Below are 17,108 nucleotides of genomic sequence, written 5' to 3'. Positions count from 1 at the left end.
TTATAGCTACTGGTCACCTCATGCATTGAGATTTTGCATATAAAGCAGGGGTGACTGAACATTTTTACCTTAGAGGAGCAACAAACACATCTTGGTGTTAAATGGTTTTGGGTACCACCGTCTCCTCCTCCTCATCCCCTCCTCTCCATCTTGCCTCCCTCCAAACTGACAACCTGCACCAAGTGTCACTGCGCCGGCTGATCAGAAGATGGTAATACAGTTAAGAGCGAACCACCACACTGAAAACAGCACTACATACTTCCTTTAATGATTCAATTCACTATTATTATGCCGGTTGCTATTATTACTCTAACATTTTACACATGGCAGGTCAAAGTAGACCCCTGGGCCCTGCTTTGGGCAGCCCTAATATAAAGCTTCAGCTGTTGAACTATCATGCACAGATTACATTACCCGCATAGTATATAGTTAGTTAGTTAGCCCCAACTCAACAGTAAAATATAGTTTACGCATTATATGTCAGTCATAATAATCCCTCATTGCTCCAAGTATATATATGTTTTATTTATTAGTTGAAGAAGAACGAAAACTTACTTGACCACTAATAACAGATGTGCATATAGTCATGTTTTTAAGGTATTTTTACATGCAATTTTGCACTAAACTGAATTTTATACCCCGCTAATTCTATATAAGAGCCGTATTTGTAATCTTTTACGCATTGATTTGCAGAAGATAAATAATAAAATATAAATGAGCTGGGGATTTAGAGAAAAGAACCCTGGAGTCGGGGCGTATTTCCTGACTTAACTTTTGAGAATGTTGCCTTTTGAGGCCTAAAGAGATCAAATTATCTTTACAAAAAGAGGGAATACAAAATTGTTTTGCAGAGATTTTCCTCCCCTGTGAATCCCATCAAAGCCCCACAGCTTCATCTATCGAGCCACATCTGAATCTTTCAGTCTTCTTTGGTTACAACTAGTTAGGGTTTCAAAATCAGGACCATGACTTGGAATGGAGTGGGTTTTGTTTTGTTTTTTTTACTGGCTGTATCAATGTGTTGACTCATGTAAATAAGCTGTATACGTCCTTGATCTCTGAAACTGCTGAGAGGCGAAGTAAACCCGTGTATTCATCCCAATGAAACACTCACAGAAACTGTTTTGTGACGACATGTCGGACGATGCAACTACTAGTAATCGCCTGGTTAGTAACCGTGAGTTTAAACAAGCGCCCTTCCAGGAGGCTTTACCTCCTCTTTCAGCACGCAGGACTCGTGTGTCATAGTTGGGACAGGTTGGGCAGGTACACACATGAACACACATGCAGGTTGTGGGTGTGTCAGTTCCACAGAGCAAAAAGTGCAGCCAAGTGTTTGTTGATTTTTGTTGGGGTTTTTTTTTTGGTTTTGTCTTAGTAGGTATGCCAGATTAGTCACACAACATTTTCTCCGTATTACAAACATTAAAAAAAAAGATTTCGCAACAAAACAGAAAAAAAAAAATCAACATACAACAGTAACTTCTAATACTATTCATTTATTCGAATACGTTTGTGAATTTTTATATTTTTACATTTAAAACTGAACGAAGGAACCCAGAGCCTTTGTTCCTGTCAGGAACGTTAACGGAGACTTGACAAAAAAAACACACAAGTACCCGTTTTGCATCTTGTTTTCCAGGAGGGAAGGAAGGAAAGTCAAGGCAAGTCATTCTGACATGTCATGACAGCAGTTCCAGAAAGCCTGCACGGGTTTGTGACATATTTCACAACATTGGAAAACTCTTAAGAATCAATAGGCCTGGTATAAAGATATCTGGACACTTTGCACCAAAGTTTAGAATGAGTACAGCTGCAGAAACCCATGTAAAATGTAAACACTTGGAAGAAACAAAAGGTGGGGGGGTGGGGGGGGGGATCCTGCATCGTAAATGTACTTTAAATATTTACAGCACTGCAGACATACGATATCCTACAGATTGCAAATTTAATCATGCTCTCTCGGTCCCAAGGTAGGAAAAAAAGAACCAAACAAACCTACAAGAATTAAACTCCAAATCATCTGTTTAAACCATATAAATTACATCATTGGCCACACAGACTTGTTAACTGTCGATTCCTTTCCATCATCAACTTGGAGCTCTCAGTTTTCATGCTAACAGGTGTCCCAAAAGTCAGGCTGCTAAGTCGTATTTATCAGAGAACTCCCTCACCCCTCGCAGCCGCTAATGGCTGCTGCTGCTGCTCTTCTCTGGTTGCACTAAAACAACATATCTGCTGATAAGGTCCATCTGCCACAGTGCTAATATCCTTCCTTATTTAAAGTTCACTCCAAGCTTGAAATGAAACTAATTCACAGAACAGAGACTGGAACTGAAACTGCAGGCGGTATCTCAGCCTCCAGCTTCAACTGTTGTTTCATAGATTGTCAGCGGTGACAAGGAACTCTTAATAGTCAGTCCATGTAGTCAAAGTCCTCGGGGATCCCAAAGGCTTTATTAATGTGGCTGTCATCAAAGGAAAACTTCTTCTTTGTCCACGACTTTATGGAAAAAACATTGTCTGAAAACACAAATCAAAATATGCGCTTAATTAAGTGAATTTACCCGCAGGCTTATACGGTAATATAACAGAGCCAGTCTGGGATTATGAGAATATTCTTGGACTCGAGCGTCTTCCTCCAGTCCAAGAACAAACCACTTAATTGCTCTGAAGCACTTTTCTCGCTGCAGTTCTGGTGAAAGCTGAGATATTTGGACTCGAGACGTTGATTCTCACTTCCTTTGCGCAGGGAAGATTTCCCAGTAGGAAATAACACCTGGAAATCATTTGGGCAATAAATTATTTTCACAGCAGATATTTTGATTTGACAAACGGGGTCATACGCAGGTGGAATTCGATCATTTGTTCATCTGCTGAGGCAGTAAATGGAATCAAGCCATTGTTAAAGTGACCTGTAATGTATAATAGCATGTCAGAATCATCACCCAACTCTCACAGACCAGACTGATGCTGCATGAATACACCAGCTCTGTAGCAGGACTGCAAGTTTTAAGTTTTGTAATGATAATAGAAAGAAAGAAAGTTAAAAAAAAAACAATAACAACCCTATCTTAAAATAAAACAGCCAAATCGATGCCGGTGGCTGTGCAGTGACAGGGTTTCTGCAGGTTTTAGTTTTGTGCATTTTATCCAATTTACCATTTTAGTTTTTCCTCAAAGACAATTTTCAAAGAAAACTGATACAACTTCCGGAAAGTCATGTTATCATGATCACATTTTAAGGCCTAAAAAAGGAAGGTGATTGAGTGATAAGACCTTGGACCACAAGAATAGTTCCTCAAAATGGGTGTAAAAAAGAAGAAGAAGAAAAAAAAAAAGACACTTGGAGTTGATCAAGCTGTTACAGGCAAATTCAACCTAAAGAGTCAAAACACCAAAAGCCTCGCTGGTTATCCCGATCCCCAAAGGCCAGCCGTCTCCATGGTTACAGCTCGGAGCGAACATGCTTGGCACAAAATGGCCTTACAGGATTCAAATGGTTTAAAGGAGCAATTATTTGAAGAACATCAGCCACACTTAGATATTTAATGTCAAATACTCGGAGGGAACTTTCAATATTGTTCAATTCACACTAATAAATATGACTCACCCGTCCACCTGGAAACAGCTTCTTTAGCGATGACATTTGATTTTCCTGCAAAACAAAATTTCTGATCAGTATTGTTTATACATGATGTGCTCAATGAATTAAAGATTCAGGTTTCCATACTTTACGTTTCATTTTATGAGCTCAGTAACGTCAGAGCAAAACCTATTCCGGGTAGTTGTGTCGCAGTCGCTCATGGGAAGAAAAAAAAAAAAATCGAATTAAGATGCCACACAAAGTTCATTGCGACAAGTTTTTAGATCAGCCAAAATGTCTCGTGTGGCGGACTTTTCAAATCAGACTCATCGTCCATGTTAGTGCGAGAAACGGCTGCCGTAAAGCCTGTTTTGAAGTCTGAGACGCACTTTATGACGGAATGCTGCATTATGTGTGTGATGACCCAGCAGATAAATGCTGAATGTGAAAGCCCAGTTTACACTCTTCTGTATTTAGAATAGTTTCTGCCAGCTAACAGAGGTCCGCTACGCAATCACAAATATAAACAGTAGAAAAACCAGAGCTCTGAGGTGGTGGTTGAATAGGTAAAGCCACATGCTACTGTAGGCAGTGTGAGGTGGTTTAGTGTTACATTCAAGGGTTCAGCCTACACCTCCCTTGCAACTGCAGCTCAAAATAGCCCTTTTAAAAACCTGAGATGAAGCTGAACAATGCACTCTGACTGGATAGCTCAGCGACATATTTAGCGACTCATAAAACTGAACACTAAAGCAACAGCAGGTACCATCATTAAGTCGCTCCTTCGCACCCACAATAACTGCTGCATCTTTATCGTGGAATTTAAAAATAACTCTTTTTTTTTATTTGGATCTCTTCGTATCTGCAGCGACTGACTGCTCTGCTGTGCTGTGCTGGGGCTTACAGCATCCTAAAGTCTAATGAATAGGAGTTATTTTAGGCCAGAATCTGGTTTGGAGGATTGTTCCCTTATTTGTTCTTCCTGAAAATCAGCGGAGCAAGCTGATCCATCCGCAAGGGCTTGATCATTGTCAATATTCATAATAAAATCCAGTGAGGCTGTCACAAAAAGCTGCACCAGGGTGACGAGAAGCTCTCTGCGCCACCATCTTACTGAATTTCAACATTTATCAATAATGACACAAAGAAACTAACGGATATTCACAAAGCTGCCTCCAGTGGGAGGGATTGAATAACTCCTGACTCATAGATTTTACTGCAGATATATATTACGGCCAGAAATCTGGATGACAAATGAAGGCGCTATTATGAGACGCGTAAGTGGCAAACACTTCACCCACCAGCAGCGACATCGGCCAACTTTTATGGCCCTTCCGGTTTTCGACTTGAGGTTTGTACATGCCTGCACTAATTCATTCAACGGCGATAATCTGTTTGTTAGAGCCGTAGAGAAAATTGGCTTTGTTATATTTTGTATTAATTTGGAGAATATTTTATTGTGTGTACGTAATGTATTTGCCTTTTATGATTTAGTAGTTCAGATAACTATCTTGCTCCATTAGTTCGTCTTCTTAACGGAAATTTATTCTTCTGTCGTAAAGTGTTGTTTTTGACGTAAAATGTGGATTAAGGGCATGTGCGCCAAAAAAAAAAAAAAAAAAAAGGGGGGGGGGTTTACTGAGCAGGACGGGGAGCAATCAATTTTCTGACTGCAGCTAGAAAGGCATAACAAAAAAGATAGCTTTTGGAACGGTTTTTATTTTGTATTGTGGATTTTTGCCTTGGAATAAATCGTCTTTTTTTTTTTTGTTTAACTTTACATTCGCCTTGCCTTCTTTTAATTGAAATCGCCTTTTGGAGAGCGCGAGTGCGGAAAAGTTACGTCCTGCAAGGGTGGTTAAAGGAGGTTTACAGGTAGCCACCACACTGTTTATTCATCAAACTGTGAGGTAGGAAGCATAACAAATATCATACACAAGACAGTAGAGCGGCAACAAATAGTCAATCACAGCAAGTCTTTCAGTGGAAATTGCCAATTATTTCGATGACTGAAAAGTTGCTCGCGATTAAAAAAAAAAAAAGTCCTTCAAAGAGTTTGTTTTAGTTACTTAAAAGGGTGAAAATGAATAAAAGGTTTCTGTATTTTTCCCGTTGAAAGGAGAGTTTTTTTCTTGATCAGTTAAAAGGTTTCGTGAGGTATCAGAGGTTATTTGTCACGCGATCATCGTACTATCTTGGTGATGACGTCATGATACTCCTCTATTTTGTACCCTGTGTTTGACTAAGAGGTTTGAAGTGGGTTATCTGTGACTCCATGAAAGTACAGCAGGCATTTTACACCACTTTCATCAGGACAATAAACCAAAGCTAAATCTGCATTTAAAATAAACCTCAATGCCACAGTACAACATGTCCCAGTCCAAATATGACCCACCACGAAAAGAGGAGAGAGAAGAAGAAAATCAACAGTTTGGGCTTTGCTATTATCATTTAAATACAATTTTAACCAAATACAAAAACAGGGATGAGGCTGGGAAATGTTCATAAAGAAGTGGCTAAATAATTCGACTTCTTGACCTGGGATCTGTGTCTTTGTCACTATGCTCATTGTGCAAGGTGGCTGTGTGTGTTGCACCTTTTTCTCCCCACAGCAGCTTACTGGTATCAGTGGGTGTGGCAATCTTTGTTAAAAAAAACAACAACTTTTAGTCAAAGTTCAAATATATATATAAAAAAAAACTCTAATAACTGAGTTGTTTGTATTTTTTGGTAATGTATCAGATCCATAAATTCACTTGAATATTCAGGACACACGTAGGTTTCAGTGTGATTTGTCTAAATATTTGGTGGTTACCTGTTACCAAAACATCTTCCTGGTTTCCGTGGGTTTGGCAGACATTCTCAAAAAATAGGCATCACAGTTGTTGTGTTTTTTTCTTTTAAAATCATTTGCCAAATATGAAAACACCCCGGTGCCACTGAGAATGTGTCATCATGTTTGAGCACCAAAGAATCTCTGCAAACGTTAGCTTGGGCCGTCCTCTCTGGGCGTCTGTGTATCGCGTCTCTCTCATTTGCAGGAACACGCCTGAGCCCATTCTGCAAGTTCAGTCCGGACCCTTCAGCGGCAGATAAACACGATGACTCTCCGCATAGCTGCACACAGGTATCAGGATGCACCGACGACACAGCAAGTTATGGCTGACAAAAGCTGTGAGCACGAGCTGTACCTGGTAGTTAGAACTCCTGAGCAGGAGGAGAACAAGCTCACCTGAAGGCAAGTTCAGACAGCAATAAATATGAACATAAAGCACAGGCCACTGATAAGAGGAGGCTTGCAGCTTCACTAATTAAGTTTATCTATTGAATCTGGGTGTGTCGCAGCATTTTCTTGAATGACTTTCGCTGACTGTCATGCAGGTTCAACATGTCGGGGCAGAGGAGACAGACAGACGGCTTATCAGTTGCTAATTCAGCTGACACAAACTCTCCTGAGACTGAAGTCCTGTAGCTACGACAGCCATGGCGTTTTCATGTGGGTTTAATACCATGATTGGTGTTGTTCAACGCGTCCGGGCTCCGCTACAGTGCGTTTGATAGGCTGCAGTGAAACAAGATCCATATCAGCTCTTTTACTTCCCTTGTGAGCAAAAAGTCAGACTGACATTGAAACATGCTCGTAAAACTCACGCCAACTATGCTAGTTGAGCATGATGGCTTGCTAACAACCTGATTAGCACAAAGTTCAGCACAGGCTGATGGCAATGTCAACACTCATGCAGGTATTTTGTCATAAACCAATATTTTCTGTATATTTTGCTCAAATTTATCTGGTAGACATTCAATTTTTTAATTATTATCATTTTTTATTCAGATTTCCGCCTGCTGGTGGCTCTGAACGGGGGGGGGGGGGGAAAGTCTAAATTTGTCTTTTCTGGGGGCCGTGAAAATTAACAGTGCATTTTGTGTCAATCTTCTTAATTTTTAGTAAAGACATTAGTACAGGAGAAATATTAGACCAACAGAAAACATTACCATTGAAAGAATATCAGACCAAGGCACTTGTGAATGTGTATTTTGTGGGAAAAAAAAAATTCATAAAAGCCGAACAGAAAAAAAACAAAACCAAAAATGTGAAGAAGTATTTCCAATTTTGCATTGGCATCAGCATAAATCCCTTGAAAGAATAAAACTGAAAATTTTCTTCACTCACACTGGGGTTTCCTCGCTCCTTTTTTTTTAAAAGCATGGCTGCACTTTCTACCTCTGCAAAAATTAACACAGAAACGCAACAAAACACAGTCTCCTATATAAAACTGAATATACTGAACAGTCACCCTAAACAACACATCCGGCTGCCTCTTACATGCGAGTTACTTTAAAACCCATGACCTAGATTACTGAGCATCTTCATGCATTTTTCATTGAATGAATGTAGGACTTTGATTTAATTTCACGATGCTGAGATGTAAAATTCCTTTCACTTACAATGAACTCAAAACCTTCCCATTTGTCATTCAGTTCACCAACAGTCAGGATTATTTAGTGACGCTGACAGCGTTCTGTGTGTGTGAGCCTGACGTAACTTTGTCAGGGTAAACAGACGAGGTGCTTTTACGATATCACAAGTGTTGCGTGGCTGCATCAGCAAACGCACTTCACTTATACCAAAGGCCGGCACGCACGCAAACACACAGCAGCGCAAGATGTCTCCACGAGCTGGTGTGGTCATGGCACCCAGCAACCCTCTGAGCTGAGAGGTCGGAGGTCAAAAGATGAAAAAAAAAAAAAAATCATCAGAGGATGAAAACCAGAAGAGGATCTGCAGCTTTGGTTTCAAACTGACAGCTCAGCATGACACCAGAATGCATCTGGAAATAATTTTGAATGATCAGTTTACACTTCCTCTCTCGCTCTCATTTGTTTGTAACCACGGGAAACCGACCCGGACTTTGCGCTCAGCAACAGGCTGACGCACGTGGATGCAGTCGCACTTATTTTTAGAGCCACGGGATCAGATAGATGGGGGGAATTTGAAGGTGTAGAACATGTTTCATCACCCAACCTGATGTGTGTGTGTGTGTTTTTTTTTTAAATTCCCCTCCACTATGAGTAGGTGATTTTGACTGGTGGCCAAGTGAACTGCAGCGCTGGTTGCCGCTGGAGATTTTTTCCTGCTGTTACTTCTATTGATGTGACGATGCGCTGAACAGTTGAAAAAAAACAAAAACAAGAAATCTCTTAGCACCATCTGACCTTGCCAAGATTTGTTTTAAACACTGTGAATACACGTGGGAGGAGATAATCCAGCTCCTCTTGAATAATTTAGTAGACTTTTTTTCTCTTTTTTAATGCTGTAATATTTATTACGGGTCATCTAAGTCATACACAAATCCATAAAATGCTCTGCTTGGATGTTGCCCAACTCTTGTCACAGTCTCTTCATCCAATGAGGTGCCGGATGTGAAACGGTACAAATAACTCTTTCGGTTGTCAACACCTGGCTTGTTATAAGTTAACGTCAATCACATCTGTTGGGAACTCAAACAATTTAACGTGTAAATACCAAAAACAGCTGATCAGACGATGTTAGGTATGAGTAGAGCTGCAACTAATGAGTATTTCTGGAATCGAGTATTCTGGAGATTATTTCTTCGAGTAATCGAGTACTCTAACGAAATATACTTTTTTGTTTTTAAACAAATAAATCAATTTGTTGGTGTTCAAAACAACCCATCCGGCATCGCTTGGATGTGTCCGTCAGTCACACACGCACAGTGTCCGGGTGACACACACACACGCACACCTCATCGCTCTCTCTCCGTCTCGCTCACACACGCGCGCTTTCTCTCTCTCGTTACAATATCGTCACGTGAGGTTAAATGAAGCCTCGAGGTAAAGAATTTGCCTCGATCGTTTTTTGTACTCAAGGTACTTGAGTTGCTCGAGTAATCGTTGCAGCCCTAGGTATGAGATCAAACTGCAGCTCAACACTTGCACCCCCGCCCCCCCTCCAAAATTTGTACTTCCAATGCTGCCAAAGTAGACCGAACGATTTCACATACGCTCAGTGACCAGAAATGAACAGAACTTTGTAGTAAGTCATGTGATGGGACACACAATAATATCGGCATGAGTCTATATCAGTCTTTTTTTTTTTTTAAATAGATTTTTGCAATATTTCCACACAAAAAAAACTGACATTGAAGTCAAAACTAGATCGTAAAAGTTTGACCGGCTCCATGCAGAAAAGCCTTCCATGATGTTCTTTGCTCTTCTATCCAAGAAGAGAACCGATGCCTCCGTTGTTGTTTAGAACCAACAGTGCCGGTGTCGTCACACCTAAACCACGCCCGACCTCTTCATAGGAAGCTGACTGGCTTCACCACTTGTGTTGAGGACACAACCTCATATCGCAATTATACAAACACTTGTGAGAGTTGTGATAAAATACCCGACACACCAAAACTGTACCCAACGGCTTTCTTGTCGATTTCTGTGGCACACGATCTGATCGAAGTGGTTTCAGGCAGTCTGACGACGTCAGACTTTCTACTAGTAGAGATTTGTCAATGCGGCTTCTACCAGAAACGACGTTCTGGGAAGGTGACACAGAAAATCAGCTCTGGTGTCTTGCGTGATCAAGTTTGGTGTGGAGCACCTGTTGACCCCACCTATGAAAACACAGGAGAAAGCTTCCGCTGACCTGGACCAAACACATGCTTACATGTGTCAGAATTACAGGCAGTTGAGGCTCGTTGTAGTCACCGTTCAACGATATTTGGGGTCTGAGGGAATCGTAATTTCGGTCCTCAGTATGTCCAGTACATATTGCTCCTTAATGAAGTACGTGCAATATATCTCTGCCATGCAACTGTCAGTACCTCTGCAGAATATCCACTGTCGATGCAATTCACATGGCTTTTGCACCCACCTCTCCATTTATACCTTCAGTAAACCATGTTTACATACATGCCTTTCCCTCGACTTTGTAAGTCTGTGTATTGTAAACTGCTTGTTACATTGTTTTTATTTTTTTTTTCTCTCTGCACTGCAAAGCCTGCACCTAACTTTTCGTTGTACTTGTTACAATGACAATAAAGTGAACCTGAATCTGCTGAACTGACGTTAAAAATGACTTTAACTTTGACTTTGAAAAAGAATAAAAAGCAACTTGGAAAAAAAGTCCAAATAGGCTGCTGTAGCACATGGGGTTCTGGAAGGGTCCGCCGAATCAGTAACACACAGATGTCAGATGAACGCCCACCAAACGAGTCCATGTCAAACGTAGAGAACCCACATGGGTGAGAAGGAGGCTGCAGGTGTGTCAGGCAAGGTTCTTTCGTGTGCTCACTAAACCACAATGTGATTCCGACACTTGGCAGACGACAAGAAGCAAACTTTGATCTGAATCTTCTGGTGAGAAAACGCCTTCACTTAAGACACTGTCTTCCACTGCTGTTTGTGGTGGTATAAAAGTCCCCAGTCGACGAAGAAAGTAAGTTTACGGGGGTGAAATACAATTTGGATGTTTTGCTCCATGATTTAGTTGAATATTCACTGCGATATAGAATCACATTTGACCACTTCACCGATGGTGATACTCTTAAACCCGTCCTTTTCAGGATTTGTGTCTGTACTCACTCATCGCCTCCACAACCTCTGGGTCACACTCTCCGTACTTCTCCACCTCGGCCTGCAGCTGAGTTCGCTGCTCTCTCAGCGCCTGCAGCTCCTTCGTCATAGACCTCCTCTCTTTCTACAGACAAACAGTTCATTTGCCCATCATTGACTTGATGCGGCACGGCAACACTGGACATTTTATTGAAGTTTTATTTTGAAAAGAGACATGCTGGATTTCCCTATGATGAGACAGGCAGGAGAACATTTTCTCACCGTATCTTGACGTCCTACTTGCGCTTTCCCAATCGCCGTTTGCAGAGACACTTTCCGCTGTTTTGCTTCTGAAATCTTGGAAGTATAAAAACAGTATGGCGTTAGGCAGCTGAGACACCAAACTGGTCATAAGGTAAACGCAGAACATATCAATTTTCCTTTTTTGCATTTATGCATTTTGATGTCTCACCAGAGCGGAATCAGTTGCAGGTATTAATCATTAATTATAGTGTTGTTAATTGTGTCCAGTGAACATTTTGGAGCCCCTTTTTTTTTTTCTAGTTTCCAGCCCTGAAATGTAGATGCGCCGGTACTTTTGACAGGACTATAAATGGCCATTATTATGTGACAGATTGTTGATTTACAACATTTCCCTTGTGTCTCTGAAATCTGGTTCCCTTTAATAGTCGCCACCGACACCATCTGCATCATCTTCCCCATCTGTCCGTCTGTTTTTCAAGAAAAATCTCTGAACTAATCTGTTTATTTTGAATGATGACAAAATATGAAAATCCAGTCTTTCCACAAAAAAATAATAATAGTAATCCTGCAAGCTGCCGGCAATTAAACAGACATGTTTAAAACTTGAACTTGAAGCTTGTTTGTGTTTTATCTCTGTGTTTTAATTACTTTAAATCCACATTTTCTGAGCTGAGCTCTGCTTCGCTGCAAATTCCAGAAATACGTGAAGGCAGGAATTGTGGGGGGAGAACTGTTCCTCAACTGAAATACAGGATTTTTAGTTTCTTCTGTTGCAGTATATCATGCACTACTTAGTGTTTAGTAATATCTGCACATTTCTAAATGTGAGTTCATTGTGGTTAGCCCAGCGCCGTCACCTGTTTTTGTAGTTCCTCAAGTTTGTGGCTGCGAGCATGTAAGGCCTTGCTGGGGAAAGCCCAGTAGTAGTTGGATGTACCAACTCTTTCACAGTCCACCATGTTGTCATCCACAAGACTCTGCAGCACTTCTTTCACAGACATGGGAGCTTCAAGAGAGAGGAGAGCACACCTTCCACATCAGCCTTCCCTGCGGAGCTCGTGCTATTTATGGCTTCTTCATTTGATTTTGTGGTCAACACGGCACGGTGGTGGAGAGAGCGTACATGCTTCACATCAATTAAGCAGTATAACATATGTGTTCCATGCAAAAAATATAATACAGCATTCTTCTGCAGATTCAGAATCAGCTCTCCGCCTCATTTTGCAAAGAGTGCTTCTCAAATGTCCACAAAACCAAACCCACACATCTGCAGCCGTTTTATCTGAGAGAACATTGCATGAGAGGATGTAATAGAGCAAGAGTTACATCTTGAACAGTGTCAGCGGTGAAATGTGATACTCCCACACGCCGGACCGCTGTGAAAATGAAAGCGCTCATCTGCTGTGTAAGGGGCTGAGCTGAACTGAATCTGCCGAACAGCATCGAAAAATAAATACGGGGGTCACAAAAGAGCATTCTGTAAGGATTATTAACCAATCTCTCCTTCAGCTCGACATCACAGCAGTTCTCTTTCCTCTTCACATTGCTTCAAAACACTCCTCGACCCCCGTTCTCTCAATTTCTCTCCCTTTCTAGAGGAAAACATGTCCAGGGTCTGCTGTTTCACCCCTTCCCCCATCACTCAGTAACCACATCATGCCCAAGTAAAGGGTCAAAAACATGTGCTTTTAATCAGCTTGGAGCAACACGATCCAGGTCCTCTGGATTAATGTTATGTCCACTTTAAAAACAAGTCCCTCCTTAGTCCACCCAAACACACCACAGATCTGTTCCTGAGCTGGGTCGTGCACATTTAACGCCATACCCGCATGAACAATTATGTAGAGCTCCATGTTTACACTGAGGGAATGTTTCTTTTCTTATAAAAACCAAAACAAAACAAAAACTTGCAACCGTAATCTGCAGTGTGAGATTACCGTCCCTGACAGGAGTGGTGCTGCTCATACACGCCCAGCACTATTAAAATCTCTCCAGGTGGTTGCCATGGAAATTTTTCAAGTGTGCATGAGTGCGTGATGACCGACGGTGCATTTCCAAGCAATCAACATAATCTAATCACACAAAATAATTGCTATTTAGTCATTTAGCTACATTTCTACCAAACTGCTGCTATTAAGAGAGATGCTGCACGATTAACCAGATCAGCCGCTGCAATTGCATAATCACAACAAAACACAATTATTATTTTGAACAGCGCTGCATCACAAACGGTTTTAGTGATGTACCTTTTTTATTACTATGCATCTTAGAAAAACACTGCATAGCTAACAATGTTGCACAAGTTTGTTTTGGACACTTTTCAACGCCAGTTTGTGTTTATACGTCAGAGTTGAGAAGCACGTGCTTCAAAATGATCAGGAATTTGAGTGTATTTTTACTTGACAATCTAACCAGCTGTTTATTATATCACAAAATGAGTTCTCACCCTGTTGTGGAGTACTTATTTAGTTTATATGATCATACATTCATCTGGTAAAGGAAGAAAACCTAAATTCATGTCTGGTTTTACAAAGAACTGATGTTTTAAAGTAGTTAAAAAAAGAACAGTTATTCATCAAGAATCTTTTTCTTAAAAAGAGTCAAGTATTCTTTTGTTTTCTGAAGAGAGATGCATTATGGGGCAGTTGTCCATTGAGCTCATGACATTAACTTACATTCCTGTTCATCTAGTTCCTCACAACACACAAAATCCATTTACTACGCAGCTGGAACGCACCACATACTCAGTTTGATGCCAGGCATGTCACAGCTAATGGCTCTGGACTGAACATTTTATAACTGTTGCGCTGAGTAGTATTGACAAACACCTACTGCACCTAAATCCTACATAATTTCATTGGTGTTTTCTTCATATTAATCAATAATTATCAAGGGTGAACGCAGACTGAATCCAGTATTACATCTCTTATCCATACAGTCTCTGCTACTGAGAGACAGCAGTTTTCCCACAGGGATGAAAAGAGCAGGACCAACATTTCAAGCCGAAGCTGAAGTTTCTTTACTCACTTATTCCCTTCGACTTTGGGGCGATCCTCTCAATGTCCTTCAGCTGAAACACGTCTTTCTAGAAAATAAAAGAGCAGAGCAGCAGCTTAAAGGGAAAGCTATCACTGATCAGAGCACCACAATATGTTTGTGATTATTCAACTAAGCATGTAAACGTACAAGATTCACTTCACTCATGGATGAAAACAACCAGCATGACTGGACACTTGTTAGACATCTTTATTTAAAAAAAAAAAAAAAAAAAAAACACCCAACAATTCTGCCCTTTTTAAGAATTTCTATTCAATGTTCTCTTATTTTTACTAACTCAAAATTACTTTAGGGCTGCGCGGTGGTGCAGTGGTCAGCACTGTCGTCTCACAGCAAGAATGTTCCGGGTTTGAGCCCCAGCTCCAGCACAGGATCTTTCTGTGTGGAGTCTCCATGTTCTCCCTGTTCCTGTGTGGGTTCTCTCTGGTACTCCAGCTTCCTCCCACAGTCCAAAGACATCAAGAGAGGACGAGGCTGATTGATACTCTAAATTGACTGTAGGTGTGACTGTGAGTGTGAATGGTTGTTCGTCTCTCTGACTGGTGACCTGTCCAGGGTGAACCCTGCCTCTCGCCCGTTGACGCTGGGATAGGCTCCAGCCCCCCCCCCCCCCCCCCCGCGACCCTTAATAGGAATAAGTGGAAGATGACGATGGATGGAAAATTACTTTTGTCGCAACATTATCTCAAATTATAAAACATTCAGGCTGGGTATTTCAAAAATTTGGATTTCTTGTTTGTAGTAACTAATCGGTGTTTTGGTGGTTGATTCATTTTGTGCACACAATGTGTATGAGTAGGGAGAGAAAGAGAGTGAGGAAGTGACGCTTACTTGAGAGCAACTCTGGCAATTTTTTTTTTAAAAATAGTGCACCAACCCGTGTGATGAGTTGAGTATGTAGTCTTTAAATGTGCATCGTCATAAAAGGAAGGCAGCAATATCAATAATGAAAGCATTAACTCATTAATCTGTTTTAGATGGTGTTGAAATGATCCAAGTCAACAGTGTTGCACACTCGGTTTGATGATCGCCAATCTTGACTTGTTGATCCTAAAGAAAGGCCTGAGAGCAGAAACATCATCACAATAACAAGATGTGTACCGACGGAGCCAGAGGGCCCAAGTCTGTGTCCAGGGAATAGCACCATAGCGTGGCTAACTGCAACTTACTGTTTCAAAGAAAATCTCCATCATACGGCTTCTCTTCTCCTCCAAACTTAATCCTTTCTTCTTCGACTGCAACACAACGGTTGAAATGTGTCAGGCTTGGAAAAACAACATGACAAATGGGGCAGTCGCTCACATTCAGGAGAAAGATAAAAGCATAGAAAAAAAAATAGATATGTCATATATTTGCATCACTACACTTATCCTGAGGAAAACCGGTGTAAATAACCTGTAAGAGAAATTGGCCTCTTATAAATATGTATAAGTGTAAATTGTTGATATATAGTAAATACACAGTAAAAAAAAAAAAAAGTAAAAATAAAAAAATATACAAGTACGTTCAACAGTAAGCTCTTTAGTAGGTAATAAAATGGTAGGACAAATGTGTCATAACATTTCAGTCTCACAAACTTCAGCATCTTCACAGCCTCTTCCAGCGGAAGTGATGTTCTAAAATGTGACACTTTCACTTCCGGTGGAAAGAAAAGAGTAACATCTACCGGGTCTTGGACGGGAGCCAGGAGGCTGTTCTTGTTAAAACTTTGCTTTCATAACAAATGCACAAAATCTGATGACGTTCAACTTCTTAACAACCGGTTAGCATCTTCTTTGTCACGAATGGGTAACTTTGATAGCGACAACCGGAAGTGTTGCGGCAGAGAACTGATACCATTGGCTCAAGAGTGAAACATGTGAACAGAGAGTAAATACAGTTTCTGATTTAATTCCTCAAATTTACAGAGTCCAACCGAGCTAAATGTTTTTTTTTCACACTCAAAGCTCGCCATTTAGTGTCGATGAAAAAAAGACAGTGGTATGTTACGTTACCATTAAAAACTAGCTCAACATTTGAGATGAGAGGTATTCAAGTTACCTCAATCCTCGCAATAGCACTGTAACAAAAACTGCAGCTTACCATTTTGCTTGGTAGACAGCCTGACAACACCGGCTAACATTAAAGTTTTGTAAAATCTTGTAAATAAGGGCCGTTTTTCTGTTTGTAGCCGAAACACAAGTGCTGTCGTCGTTGACCACTGAATTTCCCGCGTATGTCCGTCGAGGGGTAACGATGCGTTCAAGACCCTCGTAAATCCAGTTATCACCGTATGAACGAACTGTACAATCACCAATAATTAATCAAATTGTTTCAATCAGCTCTAGTCTTTGACAGAAAAAATCGTGCTCGTATTTTTTTGTAACATAGACTGTTAGACGGTTTGTGTATATTATTAGAATGTCATAAAAACGCGCCCCAGAAATTCATTTCAGCGTATTTAGCGTGTATTGCTTCATCTTGTTAATTATTATATCTGTTATCAATTAATAGTATCACTTCTGTATTGAATAGTAGCCCTGAAATTTACAGAATACCGTCAAATGTGCCGCTGTTTTGGTACGCTTGACCAGTTTCCGACTGAACCAGAAGGCAGCATTGCGCTAAGTGGGAGGAGTTTGTCGTC

The 17,108-nt window shown here is 40.7% G+C and overlaps 1 protein-coding gene across 1 annotated transcript; it reads right to left on the bottom strand.

The window, feature by feature from the left end:
- Positions 1-1,386: 1,386 nt before the first annotated feature.
- On the bottom strand, positions 1,387-16,723 carry mnd1 (meiotic nuclear divisions 1 homolog (S. cerevisiae)). Its single transcript, XM_086210251.1, has 8 exons — positions 16,565-16,723; positions 15,652-15,717; positions 14,453-14,510; positions 12,283-12,431; positions 11,444-11,518; positions 11,192-11,306; positions 3,614-3,658; positions 1,387-2,523 (listed from the first exon to the last, which is right to left on the bottom strand). Exons 1-8 carry the CDS (start codon positions 16,565-16,567, stop codon positions 2,417-2,419), a joined length of 618 nt encoding a protein of 205 aa, XP_086066377.1. The 5' UTR covers positions 16,568-16,723; the 3' UTR covers positions 1,387-2,416.
- Positions 16,724-17,108: the final 385 nt, after the last annotated feature.

Source organism: Aulostomus chinensis, chromosome 8 (assembly GCF_037954235.1).
Source record: "Aulostomus chinensis isolate RoL2024-O1b breed Wild chromosome 8, RoL_Achi_v1.0, whole genome shotgun sequence".
NCBI lineage: Eukaryota > Metazoa > Chordata > Actinopteri > Syngnathiformes > Aulostomidae > Aulostomus > Aulostomus chinensis.
Note: the sequence above shows the minus strand (reverse complement) of the source record. Positions and strands in the feature narration are given on the sequence as shown.